Source organism: Glycine max, chromosome 18 (assembly GCF_000004515.6).
Source record: "Glycine max cultivar Williams 82 chromosome 18, Glycine_max_v4.0, whole genome shotgun sequence".
Lineage (NCBI taxonomy): Eukaryota > Viridiplantae > Streptophyta > Magnoliopsida > Fabales > Fabaceae > Glycine > Glycine max.
In genome coordinates, this window is record NC_038254.2 from 46,106,006 (window position 1) to 46,129,506 (window position 23,501).

The following is a 23,501-nucleotide window of genomic DNA, read 5'->3' on the forward strand; positions in this document are numbered from 1 at the left end:
AGGAAGGATCCTAGAGAGAGGCATCGAAGGCTAACTGTGTCAGCACGTGGCCATCAACATCCACCTATAGAGCCAAAGCTAGAGCCAAAGCCACAAACAGTGACACGTGCATATGATAGGATCATTGTACCTCCATTTGGAAGAGGTCCAGTTGATGTGTCATTGATCTGATCTTATAGGGACCACTTTGTTGGTCATGTATAAGTCCAATAGTTGTGACCAAAGATGAAGCTGGTCAGCCACGGTGGCCAGGTCTTACCACTCCCCACTGAGCCGACAATGAGGACTTATGTGTTGCAATGAAGGTTATCAGCCTAGTTACGACAAACAAGGGCTTCGTGAATGGCCTTGTGGAAAAGTGACACCAAGAGACCTTGTCCTTCCACCTACCTATCAGAGAGATAACAATCACTCTGGATGATGTGTCATGTCTCCTACACCTACCTGTGACATTCAGGGACATTGATCATGTCCTCTCCACCATCACTAAAGAGGCCATGAGGGTTCTGCTCATGACTCGCCTTGGCATTCCAACAGAGGAAGAGGCTACAGCGGCGACCACTACAAGTGCTAGGGTTAGGTTAACGTGGTTGGCAGACCTATATCATTGGTATGTCCAATCAGGATCGTACATATGAGCTGCCATAACTTACCTTTTGCACTTGGTTGGTAGTATGATATTTTTCGCCAAGTCCTCGACTCACGTCTATACCGCTTACCTTCTCTACCTCAACAACCTGGATGACTGCCACCAGTATGCCTAGGGAGTTGTTGCACTGGCGTACCTATATGACCATCTATCCTATGTGAGCTAGTGCACTGGAAAGCAGGTTAGAGGTTACATGATGTTAGTCATGGTAAGTAAATAACTTTTTAATTGTGATTATTTGTATTTTTTCTTTATTACTATAATTAATTTGTTTGACCATGTTTTTTTTATAATCTTGGGCATTTATGCATCTACTCAGTGTTGGCTATTTTGAGCCTGGGACCGGTGCTCAGAATGACCCAATAGCCACCAGATGGAAGCCAACACGAGGCATCAGACCAACTCATTTGATGACGGAGAAGCTAGATGAGCTCTAGATGAATGTTTTCGTTTGATGTCCTTATAAGCGCCATAGGGGTGTCAGGCCTTTCCCTTAGCAAGCCCGTTTCTCTTGCTTCATCAAGTGTGGGAGGGAGGTGTGGCTTTATCTTGCAGAGAAGGTGTTAAGGTAGTTTGGTCATGTTCAGCGCATCTCATGCCATCCACTGCAACATCTCACGTATGAGGCATTTGAAATGATGTGGGCAGAGTGGCAACAACATGTCATTCGGTTAGGTGATGTTGTGCCACCCTGGGGTCCTTAGGCTTACACCCCTAACTATTTGCCTTGGTTTTACTGGGTTTCCCACCTTTATGCCATTCCACCAGAGGAGGGAGAGCCACCATGTCCTCTTGTACATTTACTATCCATCCCAATGTAGCTACCGCTTGGGCAGCCACTGGCAGAGTATGTACCAAGTGGAGACTACATTTGCTAGGTAAAGCAAAATTGATTTTCTCAATTTTCCCCTTAAATTTTCACTTTAAAAATAGTTACTAATTCAAATTGTTTTTGCATGATTGATTCTAGATAGTGCTAGGCGCAATGCAGAGCTTGTTGAACCTCAAAGCTATACTAGAGGGCACAAGTCATCATCAGACCATATAACAAGCTCTCCAATTGCTGCAGGAGGGCTTCGAAGCTGGGTGCAGCTTAGAAAGGCAAAGGAAGATGGCTGCCAAGGGCAACAGGAAGGGTGGCAGAGGCAGGTCATTAATTGTTTAATTATTATTATTATTTGTACAGATTTTTATTGTTTTGACATTTTTTTAGTTGATGGTGTGTTTTATTTACTTAATTTTTGTGTTCGTTAACTGTTTAAACAACACACGCCTAGTAGTAACAACAACTCTTCAATTGATTCATAAAACAAACATATGGATAAACACCAACTAAATAAACAATAATAATACAAACTTTTTTTCAAAAAAAAAAAACAAAAAACATATGATTTTGATAAAGTAAAAACATGACTACATAAATTTAACAATCATCAGAGCAATGATTTCCTTAGCAGATCTTGGTTTCATTAGTTTGCGTATCAGGGCTAGGATTTCATCTGAAAACTGACCAAAATTTGCATTAAACTCAATTGGAACTTTGTTACTAAATTCCAAAAAGATGAAAAATATTTTTCCCACATCATCTTCATGTTTAAGCTTCATACTCTCGTATTCAACACAACCATCATCAACATAAATTTGTTGATGGTAAAAAAGATCAAGTAAAATTTTGCAACCTCCGATGGCATCAATAATTGTTTTCTTTTAGGCATCAAGTGCCATGTGGTCACTTATTGTGACAATTTGAGGACCACTAGGACATTCAAACAATATCCGTTTAGATGATGGAATCATGTCACCATCACAATACACATGAGTAGATACAATCTTGATGTTTTATGCAGTATGGTGAATATCAAGCAAAAGTGTTGAGTTACATCAAACCTCTACTGCTATTTATATTAGATGATCTATTTTTCTCTTGTGACCCATATCATATCAATAGTTTAGATGACACCAAAAACATAAACGACTTAGATTGCATCTATATTTAATAGGGTTGGTATGCATATCGGGAAAAATGATTGTTCACTAAATATTTCTTGGAAAAAGTGGTGTCCAATCAATATGTTTCGGAAAAAAAAAACAGTCTTAGTCTTAGTCAATAAATGTAACATTGCAGTGTTCAATAAAAAAAAACACATTTAAGCTTCACTCAAATGTGTTTTTTCTTCTTTTTTTCAAAAGACATCACAACGTAATCAAGATACTGTTGTGGATATTTTTTATCCCAATGGAATCATGATTTCGTTGTGTTAAAAAAATTATTCACAACAGAATCATAATTCCATTTTGTTAGAGGGTACCCCAAAATATAACAACGCAATCACGATTCCATTGTTATGTTTGGGGTGGAAAAAAATACAACGAAATCATGATTCCGTTGTATATGAATACAATGGAATCACGATTTTGTTGTGTATAAGGAGAGGTGGGGGGTGAAAAATGATTGGTAACATAATCACGATTCAGTTGTGTGTTTTGCATAAAGGAATCGTGATTCCATGGGTAGGGTATTTCTAGAATAAAAAAGTCACAGTCCCTAGATAAGGGTCAAGAGCAATTATCATGGGACCAATAGTAACTCCTTAGAGTTTGTTTGGATCCAAGACTAAAAAGTCCTTTTGCCAACTTTTGGGAGTTTCTCTATTGAAAAAAGTTCTATATTTCCAGTAAAGAAGCTCTCAAAAGCATTTATACCTTATATCCAAACAGACCCTTAATGAACGACTTTTTGGGCTAGCAACCAAGTAAGGGTCATGGGCCTGTTGTATTGGGTTAGCTTCTCCTTTTCCTTTTCTAGGAATTATTATTAGCATTTTTACAAAAACACACCTAACGGAAATGCATTTTTGTTGATCACAAAACACATGAAAACCTATTTCCATTTTGTATTATGGTGTGTGTTTCCTATTCAAAACAAACATTTTCATTTTGTATTGGTTCACAACACGAGTTTCCATTTTGTATTTTCACAATATAAAACAAAAACATGTTTCCATTTTATATACATACTTTTTTTTAAACTAATCAAATTGATGGTCATATGAATTATCTTTTCTTAATTGAAATTAATTTAATTACGATACAATATATCCTTTTCAATAGTAGTTGAATTAAGTATGATATAAATTACCTTTTTAATTAAAATTGAATAAATTATGACAAAAGTTACTATTTATAATAGTAATCAAAATGTAAGACTAGAGGTACATTTTGTAAGTTTACCCATAAAATTGATATTAACAAAGCATTTGATAAAGTTGAATAGGTATTTAAGTGTCCTCTTACTTAAGATGGGTTTTGATGCTAAATGGGTAGGTGGATGAGAATGTGTTGAATTAGTAGATTTAGTATTTTGGTTAATGATGAAGGTGTTGGCCCAATTTTTTCATGAATAGATCTTGGATAAGGTGACCCACTATCACCTTATCTCTTTATCTTATGCTAGAATGCTTTACTACTCTTTTGAAAAAAGCTGGAGAAAATATAAATACTATTGGCATCAAAGTGTGCATAAGATTGTTCATCTCCTCACACACTTACTTTTTGCTCACAATTGTTTTCTTTTTTGTTAGGTTAATGATAAGGAGGTTGAAGTTATGCATGCCATCTTGAGTGCCTTTGAACATTCCTCTGGGTTAGCATGAACTTCTTGAAGTCTGAGATTTATTTTAGAAAAAATACTTCTCAAAGAAACAAAGACAATATTTCATCCATCTTGGGAGTCACTAATTGTCTTGGAACGGGAAACTCTTTTGGCATGGCTTATATGAGTAGGAAGAAGAATGCTATTTTTAATTAATTGAGAGATAGAATTTGGAGGAAGATTCATCACTGGTCTGGAAAACATATATCTAAAGCTAGCAAAGAGGTTCTCATAAAGTTTGCTGCTCAAGCAAATCTTTCACATTGCATGAGCAAATGATACCCCCTAAGTCCGAACTATTCCTACTGTTGGTTTGGAAAATTTAAAGGTATATGATTTGATAAACCAATCAACTAGAACTTGATGTGCAAGCATTATTCATGATATTTTAACATTCTTGTTGCTCAACAAATTATGTCCTTACCTAGTTGTTGTTTTTATCAGCAAAAAGCAAATATTAAACGCACAAGAAGTGCATAAACAATTACATCAAAGTTCAGAAGGGAACCCCGAGAGCAAATAAGGAAGAAATGTACACCAATAGAATCAAGGCTAAAGCCTAGCTCTCGGGAGAAGATTGAAGAACGATCCCGTAAAAACAATTCATATAACACTACATGACCAGACTCCCCCCTTACTAATATCATTACCTGAACCGCAAAGCAAAGCCACCCTGTAGAACATCAAATCTTAACTTATACAGCTAAATCCTGCATAAGAAGAGATTCAACTCTACACTTATACATATGACCAACAAAAACTTCCGCAACTCCTCAATTGAGAGACATATAGCACCCTGGATCCACTTGCCATTGATGGAATGAGAGAGCGAAATCTCCTTGATAAGTCTTTAGCCACACCCACTGGTTGAAAATAATTTTTCCTCATCATAAGGTTGTCCCTTAAAAGCCATCAGATTTCTGAACTACCATAAGTTCCAAACGATTGAGCACCACCCCACAGGCCACCACCGATTAGCCTTTTCACATAGAAGACCATGAGAATTATGCCAAAAATGCTCAATAGCTGTAATCGGAGATATCGTTGAGATACCCAGCTACCGATACCATATCCACCAAATCCTTTGTGCGATTTTGCATGAAAAGAAAACATGAGATGTATCTTCATCATTCTCATTACAAAACACACAAGAGATGCTTCCTTCCTGTAATTGAACGCTCCTACTATGTAGGTTAACCTTTGTAGGTATCATAAAACAAACGCCAAATCATAAATGATACTTTGTAAAGAATTTTAATGTGCCATAAGGTTTTATAAACCTTGTTCATTTATGTTCCAACCCTCAAGTTGTGCAGTGCAAAATATGTAGACTTCACCGAGAAGTTAAGGGAAGGATCCACCAACTAAAGCCAATGATCATTGCCTTGACTTTCAATTATAACATTGTTAATCAAAGAAAAAAGTTCATCCACCATACCCTTTTCCCACTCAAACCACCCTTTCCTCCACTTGAATTCCTAAACCTACCTACCATCAACCCATCTACCAAATTTATCCACACATTTATCTTTTTGTTCTGACTTGAGCAACAACCTTGGTAACTTATTTTGATGACTTTTTCCCCAAGCCACTTATCCCTCCATAATCTAGTGTGTGACCCATTACCTACTTTCCACTCCATGGCTTCTTCAAACCAACTATTACTCTCTCTCCAACACACAAAATAAGGTCTCTCCACCAAAAGGAGTTGTTAGCTTTTACAATACCCTCACACAAACCTTGTCAACCCAAATATTTTGAATCTAACACCATTTCCCATAAGTCCCCTCTACAATGATACAAATTCAATCGCTATTCAGCAAGTAAAGCACAATTAAACAAAGATATCCTTGACCCCCACTACTACAAAAAGATCATTTTACATCGGTTCTAAAGCATTTTTTACGACGGTTTTAAACCGTCTTTGTTACCAATGTCGTAGAAAGTTAAAATTTTTTATGATGGTTTTTTAGAAACCGTCTTAAAAAAATTATACATTTTAAGACGGTTATTTTTTCTAATAACCGTCTTAAAATGTAAAGATTTTTTAAGACGGTTTACCGAGAACCGTCTTAGAATATAATTTTTTTTAAAATAAAATAAAATAAAATAAAATAATGATTCTAAGACGGTGTTTGGAAAACCGTCTTAGAAGTTAGACAATCTAAGACGGTTCTCTGAAAAACCGTCTTAGAATGTATTTCTTTTTTTTAAAAAAATAAATTAAATTAAAATTATTATTCAAAGGCGGTTTTAAGACAACCGACTTAGAATATAGACATTCTAAGACGGTTCTCTAAAGAATCGTCTTAGAATGTATTTATTTTTTTTAAAAAAATAAAAATATAATTGTTTTAGTAATATTTTTTTGTTAAGCATGCTTCATAATAAAGAGGTAAAAGCTTTAAGAAGGTGTTCAATATTTATTGTTGTGATTGTACATCAAAAAAAGATGAGAAAAATGAAAACATTTTTTTTTAATGAAAAATGAAAAGATTAACACCAAAAAGAAGAAGGTGTTGGAGACACCGATATTAATAGTTGCAAAGAACGGTGTGACAGAAATGGTAGAGAAAATCATTGACTCGTTTCTAGTAGCTGTTCATGATATGGATGCCAAGAAAAAAAATATAGTGCTATTGACAGTAGAGAACAGACAAACTTACTTATATAACTTCTTGCTCAACAAGAAAAATCTAAAGAAAAGTAATATATTCGGAAAAGTGGATAACAAGGGAAACAGTGCATTGCACTTGGCAGCCAAACTTGGAGACTATAAACCTTGGCTAATTCCTGGCGAAGCTCTTCAAATGCATTGGGAAATCAAGTGGTACCTGGTAAGTTTACATATATTTGATTAGAATTTTGAAAGTTGTCAAAAATAGATAAACTGCATTAACTTGTTTTCGCTTGAAAACTAAAAGGGGATACACACTCGCGTGATATCAGAAATGGAAGCAATGCAGCTAATGGTGAAATAAAATATTGATGACTGGAGAGGAAGTTGAGATAAATTTTAAAAGTAAAAGCTACATCCATTAAAATATTTAAACATCAAGGGTGTTGTTTAAGCAATTATCTGCAAATATGGTTTTTTATTTTATCTATGCATGTATACATCAGCTACAAATATAAAAGAGCATATTCAATACTACAGTGATTTATGGTCTTTATATAGGCTTTCATTTAAACTCATTTAAAAAGTTTATAAAAATCTATATCAAAACAAGCTTCTCTTTGAATTTATTCTAATAAGTCTGTCAATAAAAGATTAAATATATTCCTATTAGACAAAAACTTGAGAAATAAATATTTTATTGAACTATTTACCCAAACAAGTCCTAAACCAACTATTAACACTGTAAAAATAATTACATATTCAATAAAGGTATGGTTATATTAACAACACTGAATTAATGTCTTGAACTTTTCGTTTATTTTAAATATTTTAATTAAATATAAAAAATAAGTCAAAATACTTTATATTATTAGTAAAATAATAAGCCATGTGTGTTTATTATAATATAGTAATAAATAGTTTTATAAAAAACTGACTTTTTTGAAGAGTTATTCAAAATCTCTTTTAATTTTAATCATATTTTAGATTCTTTTAGTTTTAAATTGTTTGAAAAGATTAAAAAAATCAGAGAAAACTAAAAAAGAATTTTTTTTTTATATAATGTCAACGTGATTTAATTGTGTGGAAATGGCTAGACTAAAGCTAGTGGGCCTGGAGAGTGTAAAATAAATACTATAGATTAATTTGCCATGCTAGAATAACTTAATAAGCTAGTAATATTATAAATTAATTTGCCACGCTAGATTAATACTATAGATTTTAAACAATTCTCTCACTTAAGCTAGTAATATTATAGATTAATATAATAACATGTTTGAAATAAATAACAAAGATATTGCTAAAAACATCAACAGTGGTATAAAAAATGAAAAATTGAAGAATTGGAAGCATAACTCATATTCACTCATATTCCTGAAACAAATTCCTTGGATTTTTCGGACCATTAGCTTCCAATACTGAAATAAATCATCAACCCACCAAAAATTCACATACAATAATCAATATAAAATAACATATGGAAAGTTTAATACAGTATAATAATAATAATAATAATAATAATAATAATAATAATAATAATAATAATAATAATGATAATAATAATAATAATAATAATAATAATAAAAGAATGAATAAGAAATATTAACTTCAGGTGCAGTAGCGTGTGAACCAAATTAATGCTTTCTGAGTCCTTGCCCCTCCCAATACACACCAAAAATCCCAGGTTCTTCTCTTCTATCTTCCTTTTGCCATTTGAACTATCATGTCTAAGTAATAATTTCAATATATGTAAAAACAGTCAAGAGACAAGCCCAAGCACTGCTAGAACAAGCCCAAGCACACAACACAAGCTAATAAAATAAAATTGCTTACAATGACTAAATAAGGAAACATAATAAAATTATGAAACAAGTCTCAAGATTACTTCCTTAGTATGATGTCTATTTGATTACATAATATTTAGAGATATTCTAAAATATTTTAAGACACATTAAATATATTCTGAGATATTTTGTATAAATTCAAACACTTCCCTTGAAGCTAATGCTTAAAAATTTTTTAACATTGTCACAATTTAAAAAGTAAAAACAAGTTACTTACAGTGTGGAAGAGTAAACCATTGGTAGTGGAGAAATGGAGGATCTATTTATTTTATTGATAAGATCCCCGAAATATAAGATCCCCGAAAATGGAAGACCAAGGAATGGGACACAAAGCCTTATTAGTTACCTCCTCCGAAAAATAAGATCCCCGAGCTTTCTTTATATTCGTAGCCCTGCTCCAGAAGAACGTAGTATTCCATGATTTAGACTTACAAAAATAGCTTCATAATTCAGATGGAATTAAGCTCAAATAAAATGCCACATCACATGGTGCTCATAGCATTTTGTAAGAATACTAAATTCATAAAACCAAATGTCTTCTACTTTGGAGTAGAAATTTGATTAGTACCTCAAAAGACATTGATGAGAAGCAGAGGACCTACAAGATTTCAATAAGCGAAATTAAATTCATTAAGAGTTCATGCTGCATGATTTCAGCAATTACATTTACACATAACACACACACACACAAAGGAAACAGTGCCCAACCTCTTGTTTTCAATCTTGTGTAGAACAAGAAAAGTTGCACCAAGTGCTCCTCAAGACAAAAAAAATAGTGAAGCACTGAAGCAGCAGATCCTAATTTTCCGAGAACCCAATCCAGGAAGCGTTTGATTCTTTATTTTAAGGCAAAGTCTTGTTCTTGTGAGCGTCAATTTCAGCTACCAACACTTTTTTGCTTCCTCCAAATGCTGTAAATGAACACGAAACATATAGCTTCAATAACATTAATTATTATTAAACTCACTTGGGTGATTATTGAATGAACTTCAGCAACCATGAAGGGGTTTCAACTATCAACTTTCCACTACTATGATAATGACACTAAACTTAGCTTCTCAGGAGAGTGAAGAGAAAGCGACAGTGGAATATACCAAAAAATTGAGAGTTTGATGACTTACCGTAAGAAAGTTGAGACAGAGGAAGAATTTTTTTTACAAAAAAATCTGGGAAATGAAACCTTGTCGTGGATCTAACAAGCTCGGAATCGCATCAGAATTGAATCCTGGATTCACCAAAAAAGAACAAAACGAGAAAGAATGATCAATTAATAAACGAAAACAATAGCGAATAAAAGAGGAAAGCAAGAATTGAGAAGGGGAAAAGGGTGATGGAACCCTAACCCTAGTGGAATTGGGATCAAGTTGAGGAGGAAGAGGAGAGAGAAATCGAAGCCGAAAGAAACAGAAGGATGCGTCGTTTGTATGTGTGGTACCAACCAATTCCGTTTACTGAGAATTGAGGCAACGTCGGAAATGAAGAAAAGAGAAAGAGGTAGAGAGAGGGAAGAGAAAGACTCAGAGAAGAGGCAAAGAGAGGGAAGACAAAGAGGCGGAGAAAAGCAGAGAGAGAGAGGGAAGAAGCATGACCAGTGCGCTGCCCGATGCAAGAGAGAGAAAATCACAATAACAAGAAAAAGCCAATTAACAGCTGTAATGAGAGAGAAAAAGCAAAAAAAAGTGTAAATATAAAAGGAATTATGACGGTTTTTTAAATAACCATTTTTATTATTAATAAATTTATTATAATATTATTTTGGATATTTTTTTAAAACGGTTTTTGTGGACCGTCGTAATTCACGCGTCGTAATAAATGTTTTATTTAGTAGTGCCCTAAACCTCCATGTTTCTTCAGTGAACAAATTTTTTCCCACCCTACCCTAGAAATCTTCTCTCTCCCATCATCATAACCCCATAAAAATTTCCTCTGAATGCAACTTAATTTCCTAGAAATACCTTTTGGTAAAAGGGTAAGTACTGAGTTGATTAAGCAATTATTTCTGGCAAAAGAGAGATGCTTATGCTTCCACAAAGCAAGCTTCTATTCAAATTTAGCTTTGATGGGATCCCACATTTCCAACCTCCTCAGATTTGCACCAATAGGAATTCCCAAGTAGATAAATGAGAAAGATAATATTCTACAATTCAAGAATGATGAAAAACGTTCAATATCTTCCCTATCCACCCCAATACCCCTAAATCTACTTTTGTGAAAATTGACTTTCAATCTAGATACAAGTTCAAAGCACCTCAACACACTTTTTACAACAACCACATTGTCCATGTTGAACTCTCCAACAAAAATTGTGTCGTCCACATATTGCAACAAGTTCACCTCCACCTCCTTAGCCTTCACTTTGAACCCTCTATATATGTTTTTTCTTATTGCCCCCCTTATTAGCCCACTTAACCCTTCCGCTATAATAGAATAAAGAAAAGGTGCTAGAGGATCACCTTGTCAAAGCCCTCTTTGCATCATGAATTCTTTAGAAAGACTTTCATTAAATAGGATGGATACCGAGCTAAAGACTAGACACTCATGGATCCAATGAATCCATTTGTCATGGAATCCTAGTCTTTTCAACATATATAGAAGAAAGCTCCAACATACTGAATCACATGCCTTTTCAAAGTCCATTTTAAAGATCATACACTTTTTTTTCTTCCTCCTAGCTTCATCCAAAACTTCCTTGCCAGTTTCTTGAGCAACGATGAGGATGAAGTGATTTTTTGAATCATAAAAAGATGACAATTTTTTTTGTTAAATCCACTTACTATCACATTATGGAGACAATGAAACTTATTGTGAAATGGTGATTGGTTGTTGATTTAGTGCCATAAAATCCCACAAAAATGAAGTTGTTAATTTGGAGAATAGCTAGAGGTTGTCTTCCCACTGGGCATTGAATTCAAACAAAGGGAGTTCAATGTCCAATTACTTGTTCTTTTTGTGAATTTCACCCATAAATTGATTGACATGCATTTGTTGGTTGTGATCATGAAAGGACAATTTGAAATGACTTAAGACTTTGGCTTCTTTTACAACATTCGGTTGACAGTGTAGAAGAAATCAAGGAATAGATTGTTATGTTTTTATTTTGTACTTATTCTCTGCAATTTAAAGTAATTGAAATATTTTAAATCATCTTCGCCTATAACTTAGGGGTGTTAGTTTCATAAAATCTTGTAGGATTCTTGTTATTGTGGAAATGAGAATATATATATATTATCATGTTTGTTTGAAACTAATCGAAAAATATTTCGTTGTATCTTGTAGTTGGAAAATATTCCCACCCTCGTTTCATGCGAATTAATTCAATACATAATCAGCATACACATGTGAACTTCACTTTCTTGGGAATATGGATTCCTATGTGGTGGGAATCATATTAATTATGTAAAAACCCTATTATACCCTTAACATCAATACCTATTTTCGCAATGTGGGCCATGACGGGTTGACGATAAAAAAGATAAAAAGAGGTCTTCCAAAAAGGAAAACTGGGGGACTCGCAACCAACGTTTATTTAAGGAAAAGGTCATGAGAACCAAAAAAGATAAGTAATGGTCTACGATTTGAGAAAAATGATTCATGATTCGTTTACGCACGGGAAAGGTGTTAGCACCCCATGCACCTTTCATGAAGACAAAAACCTTTAATTAAGTGTGCTAAAAATAAAGAGACTCTTTAATTATATATTTTCCCTTGAGAACATGAATTATGTTTGTTATATTTTTTTGTTTATTTAGAATAAGAAAGCAAAATTTATTTTTTTAGGCAAAAAAAGAGAATTTTATGTTTTTAAGTTTTTTAGGTCGACAAGGGGTTTGCCCTCACTCCTACATATCCTCAGATTGAATAAGGAAATCAGACTCACATAGTTCTTTTGAGTAGAAAACAAGTTGTGTGTTGGGTTGATTTTTTTTTTTTGAAAGATTTGTTTTGATTGCGTGGCAAAGAGTCGTTAAGACATTGGACCTTGAAACGACGTTGAATTTTAAGAAAACAACGGAGATAATTCCTTAAGGCATTGGACCTTGAAGCGATCTCGAGTAATGTGCAAATTTAGTGGAGAAAAAAAAAAGGAGAATTGAGTGATTATTTGTTTTTGGAGAAAAGGAAGAATCTCAAGTATACTTTGTAAAGTCAAGCAAGTCGGAGACCTAGGATGACTTTCACGAAATTTTACTCACATATTATTAAAACACCACCATGCAAGTCGGAGACCCAGCATGGAGGGCACAGAATGTGAAAAAAAGACTTCAGGTTTGTGGTAAATTTTGCGAAGTCAAGTAAGTCGGAAACCTAACATGACATTCGTTAAATTTACCCACACGTTTATTAAAACACCACCAAGCAAGTCGAAGACCCAGCATGGAGTGCACAGAATGTAAGCATGTACTAGAGAGTATTAACAAAGAATTTCAAAATGATTAACGTAGTGTTAAGCAAACAATAGACGAGACATGCAGAAATATATCGAATGAGAATAGAAAGGGATAGAATAGAAGCGGGAAATACACTTAGTAATTAAGGGTGCAGGGTTAAAACATGGGGAAAATAAATATGTGACATAATATTTACGATACACTATGAACTAACCAAACAATTGTAAAGATAAAAAAAAAAAGAATAATAAAGCCAAATAAGAAAAAGGGTGGTGTAAATAGAAGTTTTTACTTCATTTGGGCTATGCCTGAAAGGAGTAGGGGTGTGCATATAAATGAAAGTGTGACTAATGGTATTTATTTTATGTGCAATTATTTTTTTGAAAAAATGAGTCAGGCCCAAAATGAAAGAAAAGTTGTATATGTGAAAAAGATGGTGTTAATAGCAATTTTTATTTTGTTTTCATTTTTTGTTTTTTTCTTTTTATTATAAAAAAATGGACAAAAAATATTTACCAAAAAATAAAAATCGAAAAGTCTCACAAGCGACCAGGGGTTCACCTAGGAGTTGAAATGAATCAAGCAGGAGACAAAAAAAGAGGAGGGAGGGGAGGAAGAGTGAATGAAAGAAAAAGAAAGAAATAGATGAGATGAAAGGAATAAGGGGATACCAGGAGGTTCCTCCCCCTTTCTTGATTGTAGTGTCAAACAATGCAATGCAATGAGCTTCTTTTGCCTCCTTCGGATTCGTGTCTCTTCTTATTTTCAACATGTTCTTTATGCGTTTCCATGTAATTCTTTTTTGTCTCTAATTGTGTGTAATTGTGTTCATACCTTCTCCTTTTATAATTTTTTTTTCTCCTTTCTTTCTTTATAATTCTTTCCCTTTTTAATCCTATTTTTTCTTGTTTTATTTTTGTTCTTCCTTTCCTTTTTTCATTTTTTCCTTATTTTCTATCTGCCTTTTTTTAATTTTTATTTTTCCTGTTCTTTCTTCCTTTTTTTTTCTTTTTTCGTTTTATTTTTCTTTCCTCTTCTTTTCTCTTTCTTTTTTTTTACTTTCTTTCCTTTTTTTTTCTTTTTCTGTTCTTTCTTTCCTTTTTTATTTTTTATTTTCTTTTTCTATTCTTTCTTTCCTTTTTTGTTTTCTTTTTTTCTTTTTTTTGTTTTTTTTAATTTGTCCAGGCAAAATTAGGGTATGACACCTATTATCCGATGTGTCTACGATTTTTTTTATGGGAATCTCTACAATTTCATGCTAATGTATATTCCCACTTAAATCAAATTTTATTCACCCATGGTGATTTATAAGCCAAGTTTAGAAAAATTTGGTAAGATTTTTCACTGTTATTCGCAAATTGCAGTGTATAGCCTTGTGTCTTGTTGTGTAGGTTCATATAATAAGTTCTTTGATACAAAAAGTATATTTTAGTAATATAACATATATTCCTAGAAAAAAATATAAACCAAACACATTTTTTAAATATTCTTGGGAATATAAAAAAGATTTCAACTAATTTTAATAGTTAAACAAACGTATTTTTGTTCAAAGACTTATGAATGTTATTCCCATCTAATATTCCTATGAAAAACATTCCCAAGAATCTTACAAGATTCCATAAAACAAATTCCCCCTAGGTAAAAAAAAATTATGAATTTTTTTAGTATTAATTCTTTTTTTTAACAGAAAAATATTAATTTTGTTAGAAATGTTAGTTGGGAGAATTCAAATCTGCGACCTCTTCCTCTTCTCTTTCTTTCTTCTCCTTTCAATAACCACTAACATTTTAATTCTTTTAAATCATTGTATATATGATTTGATTCAATACCTTAAATGATTTGACCACAAAATAAGATGTTAGAGTAATATGCAAAAAGAAATTAATTGAAAGACTTGAGCAATTATAAAAACTAGTGTTGGACCCGTGCACATGCACAGTTTAATAAAATGATAAAAAATATAAGTTTGTTGTAGTTTTAATATTTATTTCTAAAGAATTTTCTTTAAAAAAATATTTAACTAAATGGACAAGTTATGACATTTAAATTAAATTTTTTTATTAATGTCAATAATGTTAAACAAGTGGCCTCAATAACTTAAGAGGGGGGTGAATTAAGTTTCAAAATTTTTCACTTACAAACTTTTAACCCCCTTCTAAATGATAGGCTCAAAATGCAGGAGAAGAAGCAACAATTAATTTAATAATGTTCTTTAAACATGCAAGACAAAATAGAATGCAATAACATAAATGAGATAAGGGAAGAGATAAATGCAGACTCGATTTATATTGGTTCGGCCACTTCTCGTGCCTACGTCCAGTCCTCAAGCAACCCACTTGAGATTTTCACTAACTTTGTAAAAATTCTTTTTACAACTTCTGAACACCCGAGGAATCCCTTTCCCTTGTGTCCAGGAAACTTCACAATTCAAGAGACAACCAGTCTCTTGATTATAACTAACTTTCTGATGAACAGAAAGATTTCTCTTCTTTAGAGTGGATGATACAAATTGAAGTTTCTAGAGGAATTTCTCTCTTTTAGAGATGATAATACAATTTGAAATTTCTGGATGAACTCTCTATAGATTTGTAAGTGTTTGCCCAAGAGTTGTTGAGAGAGCATTTGGAAATGAAGTTCTCTTAGAATATCTCTCTCTTTTTTTTCGAAGTCAACACACACATATATAGGCCCTTCGTGCCTTTTCAAAATGGTTTGAAGAGATGTGTCTTTTCGAAAAGTTTTTTCTGAAATTCTTCACTAGTAATCGATTACAGGTTGCTAGTAATCGATTGCACAATTATATTTTGAAAGGTCATAACTTTTCAAAGTGTTTTCTAAAGTGTCATTGCTGGTAATCGATTACAAACATCTAAAAATCGATTACATGATTCAAAATTCAAATTCAAAATCCTTTTTAAAAACTGATTTTTCATATTGTCTTCTGGTAATCAATTACACTGTCTGGTAATCAATTACCAGAGCCTTGGATTTCTTGGAAACACTTTGTTTTGAGGCAAAGCTTGTTCATGAATTAATCTTGAAGCAATGCTTGTTTGTTGAAGTAATCTTGAATGCAACCTTGTTTGATTATTCTTTGCTATCATCAAAATCATGTATTCATACATTCACATTCGTCCCCTTTTTTATGATGACAATCATTATCAAGTGAATTCTTTTTTACATCATCAAAACCTGCATGATTCATAAATAAAAGTGATAATCAAGAAGGAGACAATGGCATTATTGGCTCATCAAAACCTATTGATTTCTAGTTCTTGAGAGTGATATGATTGAGTGTGACACCATTATGGAGACTAAGAATGTCGAATTCTTTGAGGATGTTTTCCCTTTGAGGTCTAAGGCTAGTTCCAGTACTGTTTATAGTCTTGAACAACTAGTTGAAACCTATAGTGAACCTATAAGCGAGGATTTGAGGAGAAGTAAAAGACATAGGACAGAAAAATATTTTGGAGATGACTTTTATACATATCTTATTAAGGATGATCCCTTAAGTTTTTTAGAAGCTATTAGTTCTTCATATGCAAACCTTTGGGAGCAAGCCATTGGGACTGAAATTGACTCAATTAAAAACAATAATACATGGACTTTAGTAGATCTACCTAAGGGTGCAAATCCTGTTGGATGTAAATCGATCTTTAAGAGGAAGTATAACCCTGATGGATCTATAGATAAGTACAAGGCAAGGTTGGTTGCTAAAGGGTTTACTCATCAACCTAACATAGATTTTTTTATACCTTTGCACCTGTTACAAGGATTTCCTCCATTAGGATTCAAATAGCCTTAGTTGCAATCCCTAAGTTAGTGATTCATCAGATGGATGTTAAGACAACTTTCTTGAATGGTTATTTAGAGGAAGAGATATATATGACTCAACCTGAGGGGTGTGTGGTGGATGGTCAAGAGAACAAAGTGTGCAAAATTTTGAAATCCTTATATGGTTTAAAACAAATGCCTAAACAATGGCATGAAAAATTTAATGAGACTTTACTTGTTGGTGGTTTTTCTAGTAGTGATGTTGATAAATGCGTGTATACAAAGTCTGTGAACAATGATCATGTTATTATATGCTTGTATGTGGATGACATGCTTATTTTTGGTACATGAAATGATATAGTTTTTAAAACTAAATCTTTCTTAGCATCTAAATTTGATATGAAAGACATGGGTGAAGCAAGTGTTATTTTGGGAGTTAAAATTATAAGGAAAGGAGGTAGTATATTACTATCCCAAGAGCATTATGTTGAGAAACTTCTTAGGAAGTATAAATATTATGATTTTAAGTCAGCGAGTACCCCTTATGATGCTAACTCTCAATTAAAGAAAAATAGAGGATAACCAATTGCTTAAACTCAATATGCCCAAAGCATCAGGAGCTTACTGCATTTGATGAAATTTTCTAGACCTGATATTGCATATGTAGTAGGAAGATTGAGTAGATATACCCATAGTCCTAATCAGAACCATTGGGATGCACTTTTTATACTCGTGAGATATTTGAGAGGTATCATGGATTATGATATTGAATACAGTGGATTTCCCACGATACTTGAATGGTATAGCGATGCTAACTGGATCTCTGATTCAGATGAGACAAAATCCATTAGTAGTTATGTGTTTACTCTTGGTGGTGGTGTAGTAGCTTGGAGATCAACCAGAAAAACTATTGTTGCTAAATCAACAATGGAGTCAAAGTTTGTTGCTCTAGAAATGGTTGGTAGTGAGGCTGAGTGGTTGAAAAACTTCTTAGTTAACATTCCTTTGGGAATGAAACAGACCCATCAATATCTATGCATTGTGATTCCCAGTTAGCGATAGTTGTGGCTAAGAATAAAATATTCAATGGGAAAAATAGACATATACAACTGAGACATAATGTGGTTAAGCATCTGCTAAAAGATGGAACAATTTCCATAAATTATGTGAAGTAAGAAGGAAACTTGGCAGATCCTTTGACAAAACCCTTAGGGAGGAATATGATATTAGAAACATCAAGGGGAATGGGACTTAAGCCACTTGAAAACAAACAAGTAATGGTAACCTAACCTTTTCTATTGGAGATCCTATGAAGAAGGTTCATATGGGTAAAAACAAGTTACTTGTCAATTCTGCTAACACTCAAATTGATTTCTATCAATTTGCTTTTAGTTACTTCCTAGGGTGTGAGAAACTGTTAGAGCTGTATTAATGAGAGGATAAACTTTATATGTTAGAGAAAGCTTTACTTCTTATAATGTTTTTAATGATTTCCATATCTCTTATAAGTGGTGTATGATTTGCAGCATGCACTTGATGAAATCACCTATATGAGTGTCAAGTGGGGCCGCTTGCATGAGATATTGGCGAGATCTCTAGAACACTCATGAATATCGGACACACGCATGACCTAGTAGCACAACACAACAATAACAGCAAAGACTATGGCGGTGTCTTGTGATTAGTAGACCACTCTCACACGCCAAGTGTCTTTGGTTCATATAGTTTGTTACACCAACTACACTGTGTGTTAAGTCCTATCAGTCTAGGTCTGGTTCATATAGCTTACTATACCAGGTCCGATGCATTATACCTCATGTTGACCCAGGAATTTTCTTTTATTCATTAAATGTTATTTATTCTTTTGAAATATGTGGGGGATTGTTATAATTTTAATATTTTCAAAAGAATTTTCTTAAAAAAATATTTAATTAAATGGACAAGTTATGACATTTAAATTCAAATTTGAAATTCAATTTTTCTATTAATGCCAATAAAAGTGAAAATCAAGAGGGGGACAATGACATTATAGGCTCGTAATTGGTGATAAAGGACAAAAAAATAATTGGCTGAAGTTTTTTTTTAAATGATTTTAAAAGGAAATGAGGCCATTGGCTTTTTCTTAGTTTTTCTTCTTTGTTTCTTCTCTGCTTCTTCTTTGATTCTTCTTTGCTTCTCTTTGCATCTATTAAGCCCTTTCCCTCTTTACTCCTGGGTCAATCATTTTTCTTTGTGAGTTATGTAACCTTAGCTCTGCTAAGACGTTTCTAGTGTATCCTTGGAGGTTTGCATGAGATACATGGATAAACCTTTTAGGATATTGACTGTCACGCCTTAGGAAGTTCAATCACATTCTTGATTTTTGACTTCAGCAACAATAAAGTTTTGATCGATTCTATTGAGAAGATAACATTGCCTTAAGCATTTACGTCACAAGGTTCAATGCTTGAGGGGTTATACATCGCCCAAGATAGATATCTCGGAAGTGCCGACTTTATTGGAAAATAACTTGGCCTTAAGCATTTACGCCATAAACCTCAACGCTTGAGGGGTTGTACACAGTCCGGAATAAATATCTCAAGAGTGTCAACTCTAGCAAAAGGAGTGACTCACCCTTGTGCGTCTATGCCACTAGTTTAATGCTTGTGGATTTGTACATCCCCAGAATGAACTCCTGGATGACTGATTCATCTTGATAACACCAAGCAGTCGGAACAGCGCTTGACTCACTCCATGGCCGAGAAGGTGAAACGATTGGAAGTACAATACAGTGTGGTACCCTAGAGACATGGCGGCAGGATTATCACTACGGACTGACATGTCAGACACACACAAGCACACACCTCGTACCGTGTACAAGGGGGACAAGACTAAAGCCGCACAGCGGCGTGGAGAAAAGGAACTAATAAGACTACAACACGTGGATGATGTTGTCAGAGGACACCGTGTATAAATAGGAGGTGAGCTAAATAACTCACCTCAAACTTATGGTTATACAGAGTTAGGGAAAGACGTTGATATTGAATTTGAGCTAGAGTTCACCATCCTCTCTCCCTGGTGTTCATTGACGTGAATAATTATCAAACAATCAAAACAACATCTTAATCATAATTATAAAAGATTGAAAATATATTTGAGTAAATAATCCCGAAGAAAAAAAGAAATTGATGTTGCCTTTGAGCTAGAGTTCACGGTCTTCTCTCCCGAGTGTTTGTTGACGTGAACAATTATCAAACAATCAAAATAACATGCTAATCGTAATTATAAAAGATTGAAAATATATCCGAGTAAAACATCCGAAGAAAAAAAGCAATATTCGAGTAAAAAATATTAGTAAGGAATTATATAATTTCATGGGTTTTTATTTTTCTCGTATCATTTATTCAATTCAGTAGCAAAATAATGGATATACCAGGAAAAAAAAGTAGAATTTAAGTTAGAAACGTTCCATTTTGTTTGAAGTGGTCGTGCTAAGTGAAAAATAATCGCAATCTTTCACCATTAACTTTTGTCATTTCACTTATACTGAAGAGTGAAAAGAAATACTTGACTTAATGTGGACTGAAACCGAAAAGGTTACAAGGAAAGTGGCATCCACCTTCTCAGTCACGACGAGCTCACAGGAGATGTAACAAACTGGAAAACGTGTGACATGCTCCCTGAGTCTTCTTTCCGGCAATTCAAATCCTTTGTCGTCCTTTGTCTTCTTCTTTTCAATGAATTTGTTTTCCTTGTCCACATTTTCTTAAAATACACTACAGATAAAAAAATCTTCTTAAAATACACTTAATTAAGAGAGTCCATGAATACTAACATAGAGGGATTATATATATTTTTTTTAAGTTGGTATAATATCTTTCTTGATTAATACTACTATATCTTTCCACAAAACCCAAGAGTTAATATTTTTATTTGTCATGTTATTGATATAATATATTACAGATTTTGTCAATAACAAACGAAAATAACTTATAAATTATTAAAATGTCTTGTTAAACACTTTTTTTCATGAAATTTAGAGATATACTAAAGCCAATCGAAGAGAGCAATCCCAATTAAGTTGACACTCAACCTTCAACAACCAAAAGTAATTTATAAACTACTAAAATGTTTTATCTAACATATTTAAGTATCTGAGTCTTCTAAAGTGTATTGTACAATTCATTTTAGATGATAAAATAATAAATTTTAATTATTAATGAGAAAATCAAATCGGTATTAATTATAGATATATGGATAGCAAATAATTGATATACTATAATATTAATTATTAATTTTATCATTGAATAAGATTATTTTACTAATAATCTCTTTAGAAAAAGTCAATTTCTAAGATTAGTAATAGAAAAAATATTTACAATATATATTTTTAAAATAATTAAGAAGCTTTTGCCCGGTACACACGAAATATCTGTTTTTATTTTGAAACCAGATAAAATTAACAAATATATAGTATACAAAATAATAAAATGAGTTATAGTCATTATTAAAAAATCAACCGATGAAATTATAATAAATTATATACACATATGTGAGTGTGTGTCTCAAATAATTTATTGATTATAGTTAACTAATAAAATATATTAAAGCTAGTATATTTATTAAGATATTATAAATTACATGATTAACATATATTAACAATATAAATTTGGTGTAAGTCATGATGTGAAATGATTATATATATATATATATATATATATATATATATATATATATATATATATATATATATATATATATATATATATATATATATATATATATATATATATATATATATATATATATATATATATATATATATATATAATTATTAAAATTGCATGTATTACTTTTTTAATTAATAACTGTTGTTGTACCTTATCTTATATTACTAGTAAAATACATTAATTCGTTTCAGAAAAACCAGATCTGAAATGTATGAATTTATGGTAAATCCTAAAGGCTATTGATTAAGAAATTTAAAGTAAAAATATTAGTATTGGAAGATGAAAAATTATGATGTTGATAATCTTTTTATGTTTTCCTATAGTTTATACAATAAATATTTTATTTTTTTAATTCTTTAACAAATATTCTAAAATTACTGTTTTGGAATTAAATATCATATACTACTATAATGTAAGAAGATGGAAGATTTGAATACGTCTTCTCGGATCCCAATGGGCCCAATTCAACGTCTTAATTAAGCTCCTAACCCAGCCAATACACCAAGAAGACCTAATGCCAACCTTTTCTTCCAGACACTGCATATATTAAACGTTACAATAACAACACTATGCACGTCACATCCACTATTACTTCTCTTTTTTCATACTTTAGGAATTATAATAATACCAATCATGTGGCTCTCATACTTTCTACGCAACTCCCTTTCCTCCAAGTTTTGTCCTTTAAAGCTCCCAATTTCTTTGTGATCCATGGCTCTTGAACCTCTCAGGTTTTAGAAGCTCAGCTAAGCACAATAGAGAGTTTAATTCGGCTATAGATATATCATATAGGTATGACTAAGTCTCACGTGCTTATGCTGCTGATCATCATGGTTGTCTCAATTGCAGAGAAACCATCAGTTATAGAAGGAAGGACACTTTCCTTAATATCTGGTCAAGGTAATTTTACTCCCTCTCTTATTTGTTCAGTGCTTGTTGATTTTGTTGCGGTGTCCAATTTTTAATACAAAGATAATTATACCATTAACTAATTAGAATTTCTCTTAGATATAATTTTTAAAATAATTATCATAAAAATTAATATACTCTTATGTATACCAATATGTCATTAGTTCTGATTCCCTGAAGTAAGGTACCTGTTTAGAAATAAATTCCACTAAAAATGATTAGTTAGATTTTTTAATATTTCCAACAGATTTTTTCATATAAAAAAGTTATTATTATATATAACAATCTATGATTTTATTAGTTCATTCTAGTTAAATTCTTTTTTGGCTGTTTATTGATTTATATATGTGATGTAATTGCAGGGTACTCAAAGATTTTTGCAACGCTTGGAGTTGTATGCAAGTGTTGTGATGGGGTTGGAGGCGCCTGCACTAGTAAATGGACAGAATCTTGCAATAACCTACAATGTTTTCCTTGGAAATCACACTAGTTAATTATTTTCTGTATCTTTCCTTGTCTTCCATCAGCTGTATATTGAGTTTTGAAATTATAATATATAGTATAATTATGTAGTTGGTGTTCTGTTCTGGGTAATGTGAACAGTTTGACTTTGTGATGAACTTTGAGAAGTATCCATGGTTTATAATGTGAGGCAAATCAATAACAATAATATATGGATATATGATCACCACATACCCGTTGTATAGTTTGTGCTTTAAAATTTTGTTCAAAATAAACAGGTGAAGGGTTGTTATCAGTTTTAATTGATGATAAGGGATGTTGAAGACTCTTAAAATGTGGTTGACTATGACTTTTAGAGCCTAATAGGATAATAACAGAAGAAGGCTTTGACTGAATGATGATATGAGTGATATTTTACTATACTGACCATGGCATGTGAACATAGAAAAAATTGTCTGGGGAAAAAACAAATGGTGTTTCAATTTGCTACATTGAAA

The 23,501-nt window shown here is 32.6% G+C and overlaps 1 protein-coding gene and 1 long non-coding RNA gene across 2 annotated transcripts; one reads left to right on the top strand and one right to left on the bottom strand.

Moving 5' to 3' along the window:
* Positions 1-7,949: 7,949 nt before the first annotated feature.
* LOC102662989 (uncharacterized) lies at positions 7,950-10,341 on the bottom strand. The gene is made up of 6 exons (XR_419598.4): positions 10,106-10,341; positions 9,884-9,987; positions 9,471-9,673; positions 9,331-9,360; positions 8,980-9,154; positions 7,950-8,645 (listed from the first exon to the last, which is right to left on the bottom strand). It is a non-coding gene; the product is annotated as an uncharacterized lncRNA (long non-coding RNA).
* Positions 10,342-22,271: 11,930 nt separating this feature from the next.
* LOC100500199 (uncharacterized) lies at positions 22,272-23,162 on the top strand. Its single transcript, XM_003552159.5, has 2 exons — positions 22,272-22,533; positions 22,905-23,162. Exons 1-2 carry the CDS (start codon positions 22,428-22,430, stop codon positions 23,030-23,032), a joined length of 234 nt encoding a protein of 77 aa, XP_003552207.1. The 5' UTR covers positions 22,272-22,427; the 3' UTR covers positions 23,033-23,162.
* Positions 23,163-23,501: the final 339 nt, after the last annotated feature.

Coding starts and splice junctions, on each gene's coding strand:
- LOC100500199 (XM_003552159.5), top strand. CDS start 22,428: ATGACTAAGTCTCACGTGCTTATGCTGCTGATCATCATGGTTGTCTCA. Junction 22,534..22,904: donor TTCCTTAATATCTGGTCAAG/GTAATTTTACTC, acceptor ATGTAATTGCAG/GGTACTCAAAGATTTTTGCA.